The sequence below is a fragment of the Nyctibius grandis genome, chromosome 10 (assembly GCF_013368605.1).
Source record: "Nyctibius grandis isolate bNycGra1 chromosome 10, bNycGra1.pri, whole genome shotgun sequence".
In the NCBI taxonomy this organism is placed as follows: domain Eukaryota; kingdom Metazoa; phylum Chordata; class Aves; order Nyctibiiformes; family Nyctibiidae; genus Nyctibius; species Nyctibius grandis.
This window is the reverse complement of record NC_090667.1, coordinates 6,136,814-6,154,415: the sequence shown is the minus strand read 5'-3', so window position 1 is coordinate 6,154,415 and position 17,602 is coordinate 6,136,814. Positions and strand designations below refer to the sequence as shown.

At 57.7% G+C, this 17,602-nt stretch overlaps 1 protein-coding gene across 1 annotated transcript; it reads right to left on the bottom strand.

The window, feature by feature from the left end:
• Positions 1 to 2,584: 2,584 nt before the first annotated feature.
• On the bottom strand, positions 2,585 to 14,993 carry CDX1 (caudal type homeobox 1). The gene is made up of 3 exons (XM_068409425.1): positions 14,567 to 14,993; positions 3,008 to 3,153; positions 2,585 to 2,791 (listed from the first exon to the last, which is right to left on the bottom strand). The coding sequence occupies exons 1-3, from the start codon at positions 14,991 to 14,993 to the stop codon at positions 2,585 to 2,587; spliced, it is 780 nt and encodes a 259-aa protein (XP_068265526.1).
• Between the last annotated feature and the right edge of the window lie 2,609 nt (positions 14,994 to 17,602).

The following is a 17,602-nucleotide window of genomic DNA, read 5'->3' as shown; positions in this document are numbered from 1 at the left end:
CTGCCCAAATGACGGCTGGAGGGAGGCAGGGGAGGACACGGGAGCGGGGACGCAGCAGATGCATTTCGTCACCCGGCCAAGGGGTGTGTGTGTGTTGGGGGAAGGGGTGGCTGGGCGTGTGGGCGCATTTATTGCCTCTTCCCGCCAGCGCCGGCTCCCTGTGCACACACGGGCGGCAGGGACCCAAGGGCACAGCCCACGGCTCGCTGGACTTTTACCCTGCTGTGCAAACAGGCAGGCACCAGATTAAGGTATCAGTTGGAATTTCATCCTGTCAACGGCACCCTCAGCCTCTCCAGGCGGGTGGCGGAGCATCTTCCCTCCAGCCCAGCCCCTTGTCCACCCACGGGCACCCCAACACAGCCGGTGACTTTGGGAGATGCACATTTCACCCCCCCCCTCCCAGGACCCTGTTCCCCTTCAAGCTTCCCCCTTGAGCATGACCTTGCAGGCAATGGTGATGCCCAGAGCTGGGCTGCCACCACCCCATTCCCTGCCAGGGCAGGACCTCACCAGCCAGTCCCTGTGTGGCAATGACAAAACTGGACGTCAAGGGCAGGCAAAGCCTGGCGAGGGAGGAGGATGCGTGTGGAGGGGCCAGCCCCTGGCCTGGGGACAACGCTGGAGTTTCCACACAGAAGTGGACCCCAGTTTCCCCAGCGGACCCCGGCCCTTTGGGCAGGTGGCCCATCCAGTCCCATTCCTTTTCCCATACGGCACCAACTCCATTACCTTTGACTCCCCCAGCCTGTTTTCGCTCCTGATGCCTCACTTTCCCTTGCAGAGGTGCAGGGAGGTGGTGGTCCCATGCCATGGGCAGCCCAGGCACCATGCCAGTGAGTACGGCGTCACCAGGGTGCAGAGGTGGGTGCAGAGGTAGACGCAGCTGCTGTTGCAAGGTCAGGAAAAAACCCTTTGCTCTGTCCCTCTCTCTGCAATGCCACTTCATCCTGCTCCTGCTCCTCCATCTCCTCCACCCACAAGGACTTTATCCTATATCAGGTGTCCCTCCACAGCCACCTGCCCTGCCTGGGGACCTCAGCATACACGTCCCCACCTCTTTGCAAGCAGCACTTGGCACGTTTTGGGGCTTGAGGAGCCGTTTGGGACAGGGATTTGAGGACAGCCCCTTGCTCAGTGCCCTGTAGGACCACGGGGATGTGGCTGGGATGGAGAGAGAAGAGCATCGGGCACCGATGCCAGCTGTCCCAGGCACTATCTCACATCCTCATTCTCTGTTTGCTCTTCTTGGACAAGGAGGATATTCAGCCCGTCAACAGCCATAAAATGAGATTAGAGGCCAGGAGATGCCAATGGGAGGTGGCCACGTCCGTGGGCAGCTGGCCTTGTTCTTTGGCCTCCACCAGCCCGAGCCTGGCCTCACCCTCTCCCCGGCTGCCCCTGGGGCTGGGAGTTTGCAGCTGCCAGGTCTCCCAGCATGGCCAACCCTCTTGGTGGCAAAGGGATGGGATGCAGCCATGCCACACCATGGCATGGGCCATGCCACCACCAGCAATGCCCCTGCAGGACAGGCACACCGCACGCTACAGGGGCAAGGCTGCTGCATCAAGACATCCATCTGTGCTCTTTTCAGTGGGGCTGGGCAGGACCCCTTGCTCCCGACCCCGTCTGCGCTCGGGGGCATCAGCACTGGTGCGACCCTGGAGCTGGCTTCCCTCCCCTGATGCAGCACCGTGGGTTGGGAGGAGACAGCAACAAACCTGTGGGGCGTGGGATTCCTGCTCACTTTTATTTTTACCGATGCCTAAAAAATAAAAAGGAAAACCAGTTCTGCCTTATATACACAAAAACTGAGCCAAAGTCCCAAGCCAATGCAAACATTCGTCCTTGCCACAGAGCACAGCTGTGTGGCTCCTTGTGGCTGCAGGGGCAGAGCTGGGGGCACAGGAGCCGGTGCTGCCGGGGTGGCTGGGGGGACACAGGTGGGGATGTGTGGGGTCCCTCGCCAAGGACGTGCTCCAGCTTGCCACCATTGCTGTGGTTTGAAGGAGTTCCCCCTCAGGTGCCGTGGCTGAGGGTCCTGCCTGGCTCCTGCAGTCCAACTCGCTCTTCCTTCAGCACCTGCCTTCCCGGCATGGCAGATCCAGGAGACCAGCTCAGTGGAAATTTGTGTTGCCTTGAGTCCAGACAGGTCTTTTTTTTCTAGTTCAGTCTTGTTCAAGCTGCCCCAAAAGCACCAGGCAGCTGGATCGCCAAGAGGACCATGAAGGAAATATCCTACCAGCTCCACCTGAAGCACTGTAGGAAAGTCATCCTCCACCATCACTCCCTTCCTTCTGCTGACATTAGACCTTGCTTTGGGCTACAAACTAGAGACCAGACCGGTTCATATATCCTACAGGAGAGCAATACTACCTAACCCATGGTTTTTACGCAGGCAAGAGCCCACCAGCCCCTTGGGAAGGTCCTGGTGCCACCTTGCCCGGCCTCACTGGCTGTCCTGTTGGTTCAGCCGTGGACCATTGTGTCTTTGGGAAGGGGCTGTCACTCTTCAGAGCACACGGACTGGCTGGGCTCTGCTGCATAGTGCTTATCTCTTGGTGTCTATAGCTGGTGAAGGGGGTTAAGGCATGAATTCCTCCTTGATCGTCAGCGGAGACGAGGAGACGAGGTTCGTGGCACTGCTGCTGCAGAGACCTCCGATGGGTCCTGGCGTGCCGACAGCTGGGGGCGTTGGTGTGGTGGTGCTGGTGGGCTGGCTTTGCTGCTGCATCTTCTTTTTGTTCACCTTCCTCTCCTTTGCCCTTCGATTTTGAAACCAGATTTTCACCTGCAGAAAAACAAAGACGGTGATGCAGAGATGGACGCAGCCAAGGATGACAACCTTCAGGGTCTCCCTAGGGCAGGGAGGGCATCCCAAAGTTTGGAAGAGAAGGCAAGGTTGAGCAAGGTGGGACCACCACTGCCTGCTCGGGCTGCAGCCCTTCCCCTCCCCAGCCCCATCTCCACCCAGGACGTGGTTTTCCCAGGACACCACAGCACTGACCTGCCGTTCGGTGAGCCCCAGGGCAGCGGCCAGCTCGGCCTTGCGGCGAATGGTGATGTAGCGGCTGTAGTGAAACTCCTTCTCCAGCTCCAGGCGCTGGTGGTCCGTGTACACCACCCGGTACTTGTCTTTCGTCCTGGTCTTGCCTGGCAGAGAGAGCAGAGCCAGGGTGAGCTGAGAAGGGATGAAGGGGAGCAGTGGAGGGGTAGGAGCATTCCCAAGGGCACGGAGGAGATACACAACCACCTGTAGAGAGGTCAGGAGAAACATGGCAATGCCCTGGGGACCAGTGGAGAAGAGAGCCGTGAGGCTCTGACTGGATTTAGTGCCCATCCTGGGTAACACCAGGGTGTTTCTCCGTGTTGGAAAGTACCTGGACTTTGGGGAAATTGCTTGGTGGAAAAAGCAGGAGGGATTCAGAGGCATCCTGAGAAGATGGACTATAAATCCCATGTGTCATGACACACCGTCCCTGAGAGGAGCAGAGCTGCAAGCCCTGCCGTGGACTGAGTTCAAGCTGCCCACAAAAACACAGCCTGGGAGCCCAGGTCCTTTCCAGGAAGCCCAAACTCAACGTGCCATCACTTGAAGGCACATGGATTAGGACAGGGGAAAGATGGAAAACCCAGGGATGACAGCATTTCTCTGCCACCAAGAGGGTTATGTTCCTTCTCCCTGTACCGAGCCAATACAGAGTGCAGTGCTTATTCCTTTGGTGCAGCCTTTAAAGATACACTGGAGAAAGCCCACATGGTGCCCAAGCACTCCTGGGGACTGGCTCCACGGGCCAGTGGTGTTCGGCCAAAGCCAGAGCGAATCTCGCCTTGTGCCCCCTCAGATAAGGACAGAGCTCGGGGCCATTGAGGCCCACATCTCTGTGCACACAGGTGCACGTCCCACGGGATTGCAAACAGCTCCTGCTGCTTTCTGGCAGAAAAATACGGTCAAAAATAGCCCAGGTGTCTTCTCCGTTAGCTCCTTCGTTAATCCACACGCACACGGGGTGAGCTGTGGAGCAGGAGCCAAAGGCTTGAAGTCTGCCTGGGCTGGAGGGTGCTGGTGGCACCTCGAGGAAGGATGCCCATGCCTGGCGGTGTGCTGACAAGCCCCTGGTGCTGTCCTCTGCAGAAGAGCCCGCGGGTGGGGAATAAACACAGCTGTGAATATTTGCTTCTCCACCCGAAATAACAAAATCCTGTTCCAGGGTGTCGAGGGGGACGGAGCCGTGCTTTCAGCTGAGCAGCTACTGTCCTTGTGAGTGGGAACCTGGCCATTTGTTTGCCTGGCAGACACGTTTGCCCATCTTCTCCTGAATTCCTGCTGCTGAGAGCAGTGCTGCCATGAGAAGGTGCAGGAGCAAGCCCAGAACAGCTCCAGGGATTTCCCCGGGGGTGCTCTGGGTGTACCAGCATGGACAGGATACTGCCCATCACCGCTGCAGATGTGCAGGGAGGGATTTCTAGTGACGCAGCCAGTATAACCCTGCTGACAGCCTGCTTCCCCCAGGAAAGGGTATCTTTGGGTGCCTGCCATCCTGTTCATCCATTCCCCCTAACAAGTCCTTGGCACATCGGCCAGTTTGGGCCAAATCAGATGGACACTGAGAAGTCTCAGCAATACTATTAAATTCTGACCGTCCCAGTGGAAGCAGGAGTTTGGGTGGCGCAGAGCAAAACTGTGCTTCAGAGACTCCAGAGCAGACTCGACCCTAACCAGACACCAGAGAATCTCCACAGAGCAAAAACCCAACCCCCAGGCTGCAAATCTGTTTCTCAGCCAACTCAGTTTCATTTTCAAGGCTGTCTCTCCCCTGCTTCCCCATTGCAAGGAGATGGGGACTTTCCTAAGCCACATCTTATGCTGAAAGGTAAATGTAAAAGCATGTTGGAGACAGGACAACCCACAGCCACAGCACGCTGCGAGTGGGAGAGGGGGTCTCTCAGGGTCATTTCCCTCGCAGCATCCCATGGGATGCAAAAAGGCAGCTGGTTTTCTAGTAAATCAGCAAGAGCCAGCAAAGGTCCAGCTCCTGCCATTGGCCACCGAGCAAACCACGTGTGGAAGCACACGAGGGTGTGTGCAGCCACGGGTGCAAGTGGGAGCCAGGGTGGGCACGGGAGACATCTCGCCCTGCTGGGACTTGACCCTGGTGCTGCCAGGCAGAAAAGCAGCAGCCCCCACGATTCAAGTTAGCACCCAATTTCCATGACTGTGTCACTCTCTGTGTCCTCTTGTCCGTGCTCCTGGAAGTAGGTGCTGACGTCGGCTCAGCGCAACGTGAGCGGGGTGATGACAGGAGCCATCTGCAGTGGCCAAGGGTCCCAGCATGATCCCCAAGCAGCACAGAAGGGAGGAGGGTGGAAGCATGGGAAGGCTGCAACATGGCCAGGAATAGAAACCAACTCTCCAAGCACCAGAGATGGGCTTTAGCCGATAACTAGTAACTGAGGGACGAGATGAATTCAGTCATGGCTTTAGAGAGCAGGGAGCCCAGCTCGTCATCAGCGTGAGAAGGACTTCTGCACCCCAGCCCAGGAGGGACCTGCACTGAATTTGCAAACGCATCAATTCCTGGAGAGTTACAGAACAAACCAGAGGCGCCGGCAGAGATTTATTCAGGGTTTAGCAGCTCCGTGAGAAAGCAGGCTCCCTCTGTCTGCTCCAGGCTCAGGGGCTCCTACAAGTTCTTTTCTTTCTCACATAAATTTATCTTTTTTTTGTTTTGTTTTTTGTTTGAAAGGAAAAACCTTTCTGAAGAGATAATGACTTAAAAATTATCTTATTTGCAATATTGCTATTTGAATACTGCTGCTTGGAAAAAAAACAGCTGGGAGGGAAAGGAATTGACAGATAAAGTAAAAAAAAAATTAAAGAATAAAGAAGTAAGGCGGTTTGTGAATACCACATATGCCATGAATTTCAGCAGGAATTATTATTTCCTGCTGCAGCTGTAAATAGATCCATCACAGCTGCTTCTTTGTTATTCCCTCTTCACCGTTCATCCCTGATGAAGCCTCTGCTCTGCCCCGGGTCTGGCAGATACCCGGCCAGGCCAGTGAGCCATCACCATGTGAGCTGGGCACCAGTCTCTCGCTGCCCAATATCAGGTAGCAAAGACTCAAAGCAGAGCGCTCGTGACCAAGCCCGAGATGGAAAGTTATTCATCTCGACTAATTGCTGGTTTCGGGTGATGTTTGCTGAATCTGGGAATGTGTTGTGGGTGATTCACGGGGAAAAGAAAAGGATTTGCAAGAAATACTATTGACAATGAATAATGCAGCTACCTTGAATATGAATGCTAGGCTACACTTAACTCTCTCCTGGAGACTTTTTATGGCTCTGTGAAAGGAAAGAGGAAATTTGGGATGAGCCAGCCCAACTCCTTATGGGGAGCCCTCGTACCTACAGGGAAACCCCAGCGCTGCAGCGGGGAGCACGGCCGAGCAGAGGGATGGAGCTGCTCCTTCATCTCCAGTGAAGCCCATCAGAGGTGGGTCGGGCTGTCCCATGGCCAGGATAGCCTGGAGCTGCCGCTGCTGCACTGGGAGGGAGCACGGAGGGGGTGCACGGGGTGCAAAGGGGGTGCTGGTGGTGCCTCCTAGCACAGCTGCTAGCCCCTTTCAGCCCTGCTATGCATTTAAAGTCCCTTCTGCTTGTCCCCAAAAGACCAGGCAAAGGAACTGCTCAGGCAGCCAAATGGAGCCATTCGCGGGGCCAGTGGGAATGGTTTCGGCTTTGGGATCAAGGCAGGGCCAATGGCTGCGTGGGGAGAGGGTATCGTTACCACTGTTAATGTATAACCCTAATAGCACTCACCTGAGCCGTGATTAGATAAGGGAATAGCTTTAATGTGCTGTGCAAACCCCAAAGGGCGCGCTCCCAAGTGTGCACGTACATGCACTCGCACACACGTGGGGGGACGGGGTCCTGACCCCCAGCCCAGATCTGCTCCCCACAGCAGCCCTGCCCCAGGGATGGGGATGCTGGAGCTCCTGCCCTGGACTGGGTCAGAAGCCTGGCAGGGGAAGGGAAGAACAAACTAGATCCTTGTGCCCACCATCTCAGGCTCTGCACCCTCATGGCCACGGCAGAGGCTGCCAGGGAGGGGGAAGTTCACCCTCTCCAGCCCTGGCCTGCCCAGAGGATGGCTTTCAACAAGCATCTGTGCCCCAAACACCCTAACAGACAGGCTATAGAGTGATGGGGTGTTTTGGGGCTGGCGTTGAGCAGCTTTAGGAAGCGCTGGGAAGGGGCTCGTTCAAACCAGGGAGGAAAGAGACTGTGGGGTGGCAGTGGCACCCTGGGAGGAGGCGGAAAGTAGCGAAGGAGCAAGAGCTGGCATGGTGTTTTGGAGCTTGTCTTTTCCCCAGTTCCACAGAGCAACGCACCCAGCCCGGTGTGTCCAGCATGGCTAAGAGGGGGTCAGGCCAGCCCCGAACGGAGCATCCCATCTGTGGGACACAGCCCTCCCGGCCGCAGAGGGAGCAGCACGGCTGCCAGCAGCGAGGACCTTAACCCCGCATGGTTTTCTAAAGGTCTCTGCTTCACAGGTCAAAGCAGCTCCAAATCGTAGCTGCTGCAAACCCTGGCTCCGGGGGAAGCCGCTACGCAGCCATCAGCACAGCCAGGGTACGGCAGCCCTGACCCGCTCGCCGGAGCCGCCGAGAGGCCACCGCGGTGCCGGCTGTCCCCAGCCGCAGAGGTCCCCGAGGCGTGGGGACACGGGTGTGCTTCATGCTGCTTTGCACGGGAGGTGCTGGCGTGGGGGACCGCAGCGTTGCTGCCAGGCTGGCCGGCCCCGGGGCTGCTCGGCAGCTCTGCACGCCCTGCCACAGGGCAGCTCCTCGCACGACTGGCATGAAAAGTCTGGGCCACGTACTCCCGGAGCCACCCTGCGTGGTGTCACCTTCCTGGCGCTGCTCTGGCCACGGGCTGGCTCCATCTGTACAGCCTCGTCTGCCTGTCCCTCTGTACTGGGTGCGTTTCCACACCATCTGATGGCACTACAATATTTTACTGCTGAGAAATATCAGGTGTGAAAGTCCCGTCACCAGTGAGCATCAGGGAAAAACCTTGTCTGCACTGGAGTTAAAGTGCAGCAAGACGGGGTGCAAGGCTGTCCCCTGTGGGTGGGTGCTTTCTCTCCGTGATAAAGCTGCTTCATTCTGAATGAGCAGCAACCACTAACAAAGAGGATAAAATCCTCCCATCCCAGAAGGATCAGTGCTCTGTCAGGATTTGCTATTTTTCCCCAGGTAAAGCATCAAGGAAGACTTCCTCCCACCCACGGCATAGCTTAGACAAGGCTACAGATGGAGAAACTGAGGCACGGAAGCAGCCCCAAACCAAAGTGGAGTCCCAGGGTCAGCACTGTGGGCTCTGATTGCTGGTGGGACTCCCCAGGCAGCTTTAACCCCCTGGTCCTCCTGCAGCTCCATGGGGGGAAACTCCCCCACTGTGAAGAGGGGGGCAGCTGGCAGAGCGATGCCCCATGGCAGAGACCCCAGGCCCAGGAGAGGGCTGGGGTCAGCTCCTACCACTCAGGAGCCTCCAGGCTGGCTGTAGTCCCCCTCACCTGGCAGCCAGATGTGCTCCAGTTGCCTCTGTGCAGAGGGGTGGATGCTCCCTCTGCCGAGCAGCGGCGAGGGCAGCCGCGCTGCACAGCGGTGATGCTCACGCTCGGGACAGACAGCCCCGCTCATTTCATTGTCCCTAAACCTACTGGAAATGGGAACCCCAAAGCCTGCACCCCCGACACCCTCCTTCTTGCCCACCTGCCCCACACTCGCTTGCTCCCCACCTTTCCGCTCCAGCTCCAGCAGCCACCCCAAAGCACACAAGCTCCTCTGGGGATGGGGATGGGGGATAAACCCGAGCCCCCCACTCTCCCCGAGTGCTGGGAACCAGCAGCTCGGGGTTTTCACAAGCCTCCCCCTTCCCGTGCGTGCTTCAATACCGTCAGCTATTTTTCCTCTGCCACGGGAAGCAGAGGGGTGATGGATGGGACGACCAACATGGGGCGAAGGACCAGAGCCATGTGGCTTGCTTCATCACTGCCAGCGAGAAACGAACCCCTCAGGAGGGCAATCCTGTGCGAGATCCCTGCCGGAGATCACTCCTCTGCCAAAGGACGCTGGATTTAGACAACTGCCGGGTGTCAAAATCTGGGTGAGAGGAACCACACACCCCCCTCCATATGTATTTAATGTCTCTGTACTGTGGAGGGAGGGGAAGCTGGATGAATCCTCACCTGAAGGACTCTGCCGAGGCTGCCCCAGCTCTGCTCTGGGTCAGAGAAATGGGCATTTAAGAGTTTCTGGGCTGAAGGCAGGACTCATCTGTGCCCGCGGGTGCTGGGGGCCCCTCCGAGGATCCCAGAACCCTCCTGCCCCCAGGGTAGCTCCTTTCAGGGCTGTTTGTCTGACACTGACCCAACCTGGGGATTTTCTCCTGGTGCCAAAGACTTCAGAGCAAACAGCAGTGCTCCCGTGATCACCCCACTGACAATAAAACCTGATTTGGCTTGATATGTCATGCACTGGAAATGTTTCACTTACAAAACCATGCCACTTGTCCTGATGGCTTTCTGGTCTCCTGCACACAGAGGATTGAGCTCTGTCCTTCTGAAAAGCCCCACAGCTTTGCTAGGAGTGACTGTGTGTGGCTGGGAGGTTGTGAGACTGGGGCTTGGCACATGGCACAGCCGCGCAGGGCAGCCCAGCTGCTGGGCAGGGGCAGAAACACACAGGCAAGAGCCGGATCAGGAGAGCGCAGACCGGTGCGCAGGAGCACAGGCTGGCCCCGGCTGGGCTTCACGCTGCCAGCACAGTGCGACGGGGCCAGCTCTGCACCCACACCCATATGTGTGGGGTGAAGGCACCCTCCTGCAAGCCTCCGCTTCCTCCCAGGAGGTGCAGACCCCAAGGGGATGGGCAGCAGGTTGCCAGCAGTTACAGCAAGCTGGCGGTTCCCCATCACAACCCCGTGTTCCCGGTCACAGAACAACACGACAGGAGATGCTTCAACCCTGGGGTCAGCAGCCTGAGGCTGGGCGTTCGGGTGAGCATTTCCCAGCCCTGCAGTGATTCAACCCTTTATTTTGGCAACCGGCAGATTCCTTCAGTTGCTCCCATGGTTTTATGAGCACCGAGCCAAGCACCACCAGCCATGTCCCTGCGCCGGGTCAAAGACCACGGCAGCACGGGAGGGCGAGGAGTGCCGGCGTGGCACATACAGGCTGGAAACAGCCCATCTCCAAGCATCGCCTTCACGCCAGCCCCGCGGCACTGAGCCTGGGTCCAGCACATCCGGATCAGCCGCCTGGCTGGATTTGGCCCGGCAGGAGGAGGACAGCAAGGCGGTGGTGCTGCTGGCTGGGCACCAGGACTCCTCTCCCCCTGCACAGCCCCATAAGGCTCAGCCCATCCTCACCACGGGGCAGCACAGGGGAAGGATCCAGCCCCTTATCCGGGTGATCCCAAAGCTAACAGCGCTGGAGTGGGCGTCCTTGAAGGGTCCCCTGTAGGAAACATCTGCCATTGGCCAGAGGTTTAAAGTGTTCCTCTGATAATCCCGGGGTATTAGCCAGCCAAGCCCATCACGTAGGTACTGCCAGTGCTCCAGGGAAGCCCTTTTTCTTCAAGAAAATTCAATTCTAGGGAAGTTTGAAAGGCCTGTACCTTGGCCAGCAGGCTAAGCAAGGTACAGGCCTTGCTTGTACCTTGCTTGCTCAACAAATCCCAACTGGGGCCAGGAGCAGGTTGTGGGTTAATAATTCAAAGGGAGAAGACCGATGAGGCCTGATGCACGCACACACCGAGTGACCCGGGGGAGCAAAGGGTCTTATGGGGAGCGACCATGTCCTAAAGAGGGGTCCCCCACACAGGGACTGACCAGGTAAACACACCGTCCTCCAGCCACCACCATCACCCCAAAAGGTACCATGCACAGCATGAACCCCCTGGTCCATGGAAAAAGCTTCTCTGTCTCATTAACAGGGTTTTTACTCTTTCCTCCAGCTTCCATGGACCTCACCAGGGCTGAACAAACAGAGCCGGAAAACGGAGCTGGAAATAGTGAAAATTGAGATGGAAAACTGCACACAGAGCAAACCACCCCTCACCCATGCTCAGGGCATAACTGTTTGCTCTCCGTCACCCCAAAACCTGCCCGGGCACCCCGGGCACTGATCCCACACAAAGCCCGGAGCACATTCGCCTCCCCGAGGGATGCCCCGATGGCACTTTCACTTGCAATATTTAGCCCTGTGGCCTGGCTCGATTAGTGACCCAAAAGCCTAAAAGAGGCAGTATCTGAGGATTTGCGTAACTAATGAGCAGAGGGTGAATTTCAAAGTTCAGCCAGCCACCGTTTCCAGCCGCCTTCCTGAGCTTTTTATAGAGCCGGGGTGCAATTCACAGGGAAGTTTGCAAATAATTGTGAATAAGGAGGAAGCATGAGGCTCTGACACACTGCTCGTGAAGATTTTATGAGCAGAAAAAGAGGTGGCATCGGAGAGACAAATGAGGCCTGGGGACATCTTCCAGCTTGGTTCCCTTTAACTCCCCATTTCCAGCGACCAGCCCTTCGGCACCGCAATCCCTTCTGCTGCAGGGTTATCTTGGCTCAGCCGCGTGAAGCACGCACGTATTTAGCAACAGGTATATAAAATCATCCCCCTGACTCTGCAGTGAGTCACTGGGAGATTTCTCATTGATTTTCTCGGGCTCTGGATCGCGTTTCCAGAAGCTCCCAACACACTTATGTTCCCTGCATAGCATTTTCTCTTACCGCCGCGCAGCTCTTTCCCAAAAGCTTTCAGACTGCGGCCAAGAGCTGTTTATACAAGGCAAGACAGAGAGGGAACCTTAATTTACAACCCTCTGAAGTATTATGATTTACAGCACTTGCAATGAAACTGTTGATATTTATAGCAAAAAACTCCATGTATTCATTTCCTATTCCCACTGCGGTCAGATGGGTAGTTAATCAATCCAGACTGATTAAAGTCCAGTTTATTGATTTCAATAAAACAATTCAGCTAAGAATTTCACCCTTATCTATGTCAAACCCATCTCTGCCCTGCTCTCTTTCAAGCTTAATGGAGAAAGGCTCTTTTTTGTTTAATTTAAAGGGCAGCGCTGGAAAACACAGGCTGCATCCCACCGTCTCCCAGCACACGGTCCCACCGTGGCCGAATCCTGCAGCCACTTGGCACCAGCAGCGCTGGGCTTGGGCCTGGCAGAGACACAAGGACAAATCCTTAATCCTCAAGTGCCTTAAAAAGGGACCTCGCTGGCCATCCAACCTGGGGAAGAACCACGAGAAAGGGGCTTTCACCCCAGCACCCATCCCTGCATTGCTGGGGCTGGGCTGGGGCAGCTCCTCTTCTGAGCACAAGGGGAATAAGGCTGATTTATTTGTCCCTTTGTATGTATTTAATCTAAGAGATACAAACTAAGCAACTAATGATATTTTTCCAGAATTCAATCAACTCAATTGTCATCTAACTCAATTAGAGGCACTTTCAAGCCCCTGTTTTATCTCGGCCCCACGGCCGGGTGCAAACCCGTGCCCTTGATCCAGAGGAGATGTGTGCTGATGTCTTTCTCCCTTCATTAATTTCCCTCCCACCTCTCTCCTCAGAAGAAACCGAGATGTTCGGACCTACAAAACCTGCAGAAGTGGTGGGGTCCCAGCTGCATGGCGGGGCTGCGGGATCACACCCCCCCTTCCACCCCAGGGCAGAGGGAAGCCCTCAGCCCCGGCACGCCTGTGGGTCTCCATCACTGGGTATGGGGGGAGACATTTTTCCTAAATGGGTACATTCAGTGCTTAAAATGGGCCAGGAAATACCAGCCTGCCTCTCCCCTCCTCTTTCCAGACCCAGGCTGTTTTTTTCCATTTATCACGATGTTCTGCCTTCTCCACCGCAGCCACTGGTCCCGCTGGGACAGCCCCATCCCCATCCCCACCAAACGGGTCCAGCGAACACAAGGAGCTATTTTTCCATGCTGAAAGACCCCAGGCACCTCTACACAAGCCCCTTGCACGAGGGTCTCTACACAGGGCTTGGCCAGCCCCACGCAGGGACAGCAGGGAGCCAGAAACAAGCCTAAAATTGGAGACACTTTGTAAACTGGGAGCCCTGGCCTGAATGCTGGGGATATGGGGCAGTGGTAACCAAAAGCAAACTCGTCCCCAAGAGATGCCCAGGCCACTCGTGCAGTGAGTTTGGCCCCAGCAGTGCTCTGTGGAGCCCATGGCCAGCACGGGAGAGGGGTGGTGGGTCTGGGCAAGCCCGGCGGGCAGAGGGTCCCGCGGCGGGCAGGACGGGTCCAGGCTGGGCTGGCGGCTGCAATCGCAGCCTGGAGGGGAAGATGAAAGGGCGAGGGCAGGAGAAAGGGCCCCACACCTCACCTCGCTGCCAAAGAAGCCAGCCACCATCTCCATGACAAAGCGAAGCCTTTGTCAATTTGGGCTGGCCCCAAGCGGGGATCTGCCCACCGCCTTTGAAGTGGGCAGGGGACCGGGGTCTCCCAGACACTTCACCCCCCCATCCCCGGGTCAGGAGTTCAGCAGGGACAAGACCCCGGGGACACGGGGACAGGGGGACAGGACCCTGAGGATGGCATGGCTACTTGGTGCCCAGGCCAGCACAGGAGTGGGGGATGCGGTGCACAGCACCCACGTGTTTTGCACACACACACGCGGCGTGCTGCACCCGGAGCACCCACACGCACCCTCCTCGTGGCACCGTCCCCGAACGCACCGCGCTTTGCACACCCACCGCGTGTGCACGCACCCACCGCACACCCACTGCACCTTGCACCATCCTCAGCACACAGCACCTTGCACGCGCACACTGAGTATGCAGCATCCCCTGCACACCCTCCCTGACACTACCTGTACAGCCAGCCCCACACACACATTCTCCTTAGGGTGCCTATAGCACACAGAGCCTTTGGCAGCTCACGCACACTCAATGCACCTTACATGCATATACGCAGCACGTGCAGCACCTTCCCTCCACGTATATACATACGGTACCTTCCCTGCACACCTATGTGCACACACGCTCCACACGCACGCAGCATGAGGCACCTTGCACACACATGCACACCCCCCCATATACGGTCTCTCACATGCAGCTGCAGCCCCGCACACGCACCCTTGCACACACAAGACACCCTGTCTGACACCCCCCGGGATCCCAGGGGTCTCTGTCTCTGCCTGCCCTACCCAGCGGTGGCAGGCGAGGGCGGGGGTGCAGGAGCAGAGACCAGGCATGGAAAAGGACTTTCCAGCCATATAACCCTGGCTACTGGCAATGCTGGTGCCCTCCCTGCCCATCCTTAGCCACTGCCACCTCAGCCATGGGGTCCCCATGCTCTTTGGGGACCAGGCGCCATGGTGAGGGCCAGCCAAGCGTGCTGTCCCTCCTGGCAGTCCCTTTGCCAGGAGAGCCGGGGAGCAGGATCTGGCCCCGCAGGACTTCAAGCGCAGGGATCCTCTGGGCAGAGGAAGGTGAAGGGGTGCAGGGCCGGGGGGTTTCCTTACCGCTGCTGCTGGTACTGGGAATGCTGCGCCTCATCCACTCGTACGGGGTGCGTCTCTGGGCGTTAGGGGAGAGCTGGGGGACCGAGCTGCCAAGGGGTGGAGGCAGGAGTCCAGAGCCCGGGGGCTGGATGGAGTTAAAATCTGGGGGGCTGAATCCAAACTGCCCCGTGCTGGCGGCGGCAGGCGCAGCAGCGGGGCCGTAGGAATGCCAGTCCTCCTTGGCAGGGGTGTAGGGAGAGCCCCAGGCAGCCGCCGGCTGCCCGTGGTGCGGGTCGTTGTTAATCCCCGGCACATGGTGGTAGCTGGCGAAGTCCGAGTACTGCGGTGGCCCCGGCACATAATTCTGGGGGCTGAGGTTGAGGCTGGGATGCCGGACGGGGCTGGGATACATGTTGGTGTCCTTATCCAGAAGATAACCTACATACATCTTCCCCGGGCGGCTCGGCGCACATGCTGCGCTGCCGTGCACCGGCTGCGGGCCGGGGTGGGTTCGGCGGGGAGGCGGCCGTCCCTCCTGCGCTCACCTGGGCACCTTGGGGAGCTGTGTCCCGGGGCCAGGCACCTCCCTGCCCACGGGCTTTTATTGGGCCCAACCTCTCAGCATTTGCATTGAAAGGCAGGTTTGCATTTCAAAGTGCAGGAACCCCGGCGGGGGGAATTCAAACCTCCCACCCCGGCTGCAGGGGGGCCGAGGTGGTGGGCGACCCCGGGGAGTACCAAGGACCCCACGTCCCCTCTGCTGTCACCACCCCATGGCTGTCCCCATGCCACCAGCCATGGTCCCTATGTAGCAGACAGCTTTGGGGACACTAGGGCATCACTGGGGTCACCCACAAGGATGCCCCAAGGGAGCCCACACTGCCCCTGCAGCCATCTGTACCCCAGGAGCAGGGTGCCTTGGGCTGAGCCCTCGTTAAAGCCTGGCTGTGGGCAGGGGACAAGCTGAGCTGTGCCTGCCATCGGCTTCATCCCCATGTTGGGGGACACCAAACCCTTGTTCTGGGGTGAGGCGTTCCCATGCCCACAGCAGCATCAGCCTGATGTGGAAAAAGTGGGCTGGTGGGAAGGGAAGGCTCTGGGCCCACCTGCATTTACTCCATCCGGGGACAAACCCACCCCTCCAACCCTGACAGCAAACCTCAGCCCAGCCCCAGAGAGCGGGACAGACAGACAGACAGAGCCAGCTGTGTGCAGGGGCCATGCCCCCACCACAGACCCAACGGGGAGTCCCTAGGCCCTGACATGGCTCCACGGGGCTCACGACCCTGCAGCAAGAGGAGTTTCTTGTCTGTTTTCTCTCTTAAAGAAGCAAAAACATCCCCACATATTTTCTGATGGGGAAAACCAAGCTGGAACAAGACCCTTGTGACGCCGTGTCTGCCTGCAAGGCAGGAGGTGGGAGACCATGCGCTTGTCACCCATCATGTCAGACACACCTCCACTCTGGAGGGGAACGAGGCACCAAGGACCAGCTCTGTGCCATCCAGGCCAGAAACCCCCATTGTCTGCAGCCAGGAGCTTCCTCCCCACCGATGGCCCCCTCCCCACCGGTGTCACACCCCGGCTGCGCTGGCCACCACTGTGTAGTCACAGTCACCGCTTGCAGGCTGGCTTTTTCTCCTCAAACCAAAGCACGGCCCCGCAGAGGTTCCAGGAGGGTGTTTGTCACCTCCCCAAGGCCACCTCTGCCCTTTTCTCTGCACCAGTCCCTTCCCCTGCTGGAACGTGAGTGGAGTGAGGACTGGTTGGTCCTCACCCTCCCGGGACAGAAACAGCCTGGGATTTGACAATAAGAAACAGGGAAATAAAAAAAAAAAAGCTGGGAAAAAAGAGATTTAGAACGAAATTGAGAGGAGGGGATAAACCAAGAGACTTGGCATGCACAAGTCTGGCCCCAAGCTGCTGCCGTTCCCACCCTGCAACCAAGCAGGAACCATAACAGGGCAGCACCCCCAGCCCCAGAGCTGTGGGCCCACAGCAGCTCTGCATCACTCCTGGGTGCCTTGTCCCATCGCTCCAGCCCCAATTCTGGATAAAACTGGGTGAAAATGTGACACGGATGCTCCTGTGCCACATCCACTCCCTGCAAGGAGGTGGGAGCCAGGATGAGCTCACAACGGGACGGTAAGAGGCAAGGGATCTGGTTTGCAAGAAGGGAGCAGAGCAAAACCCCAGCAACGGGAAATCACCCCAAGGGTTGGCATCACCCATGTGCTGCCTCCTGAGACCTGACCTGGCCAGAGATACTGCAAGAGGCGAGTGATTTGCAGCACCTCCCTGTGCCCCCCAGCATCCCCGGCCCCTCACCCAGCCTTGTCCTGGCTCCCTCCTCGTGACAAAGGTGACGGTCATGACTGTTCCACCCAGTGACGATCTCAGCTCACGCTGCAGCGCAGATTGATCGATGCACTGTATAACCCCATCCATGCTGTTTTTCCCAAGGTCTAAGCACAGCCATGGCTTTGATTGAACAAGAGAGCCAAGGCCTTCTTCCTGCTCCTCCTCCTCCTGCCAGCAAAGAGACACTGGCTCAGGGAGTGGGACAAAAAGAAGAAAAGAAGAAAATCCTCCCATAAGCAGATGGCGGAAGGTACGGAGGATCGCAGGTGGCTGCTGGGTCCCACCCCAGGGGTGGCTGCGTTTCAGGGATGGGGATGCTGGGGTTATTCCTGCTGCTGGCTGTTTCCCGCGGGCAGTGACAGGCAGTCCAGGCCCCTCTCTCCATTTTCCCAGCCCGTGAATCTGAGCCCAAGGGCTCAGGCAGCTGCCGGGGATCAGGGGTCTGGGGGTCCAGGGGCAGCACCCCACACCTGCATCCTCCCCACGGCAGGTGAAGGGCTCGGCGGGGCGCAGCATCGCCAGGTGCCTGCTGACAGCCCTGCCACCGTCTCCCCCTGACAGCCCTGCCACCAGCTCCCTCGGCACGGAGCAAAAGGGGCAGGGGAAGAAAATTGGGCCATAAAGATCCACCGATGATAACTTCCCTCTTTTCCTTTTCTTTGGCCTGTTTGCTGCTGGTGGGGATTATAGTTTGTA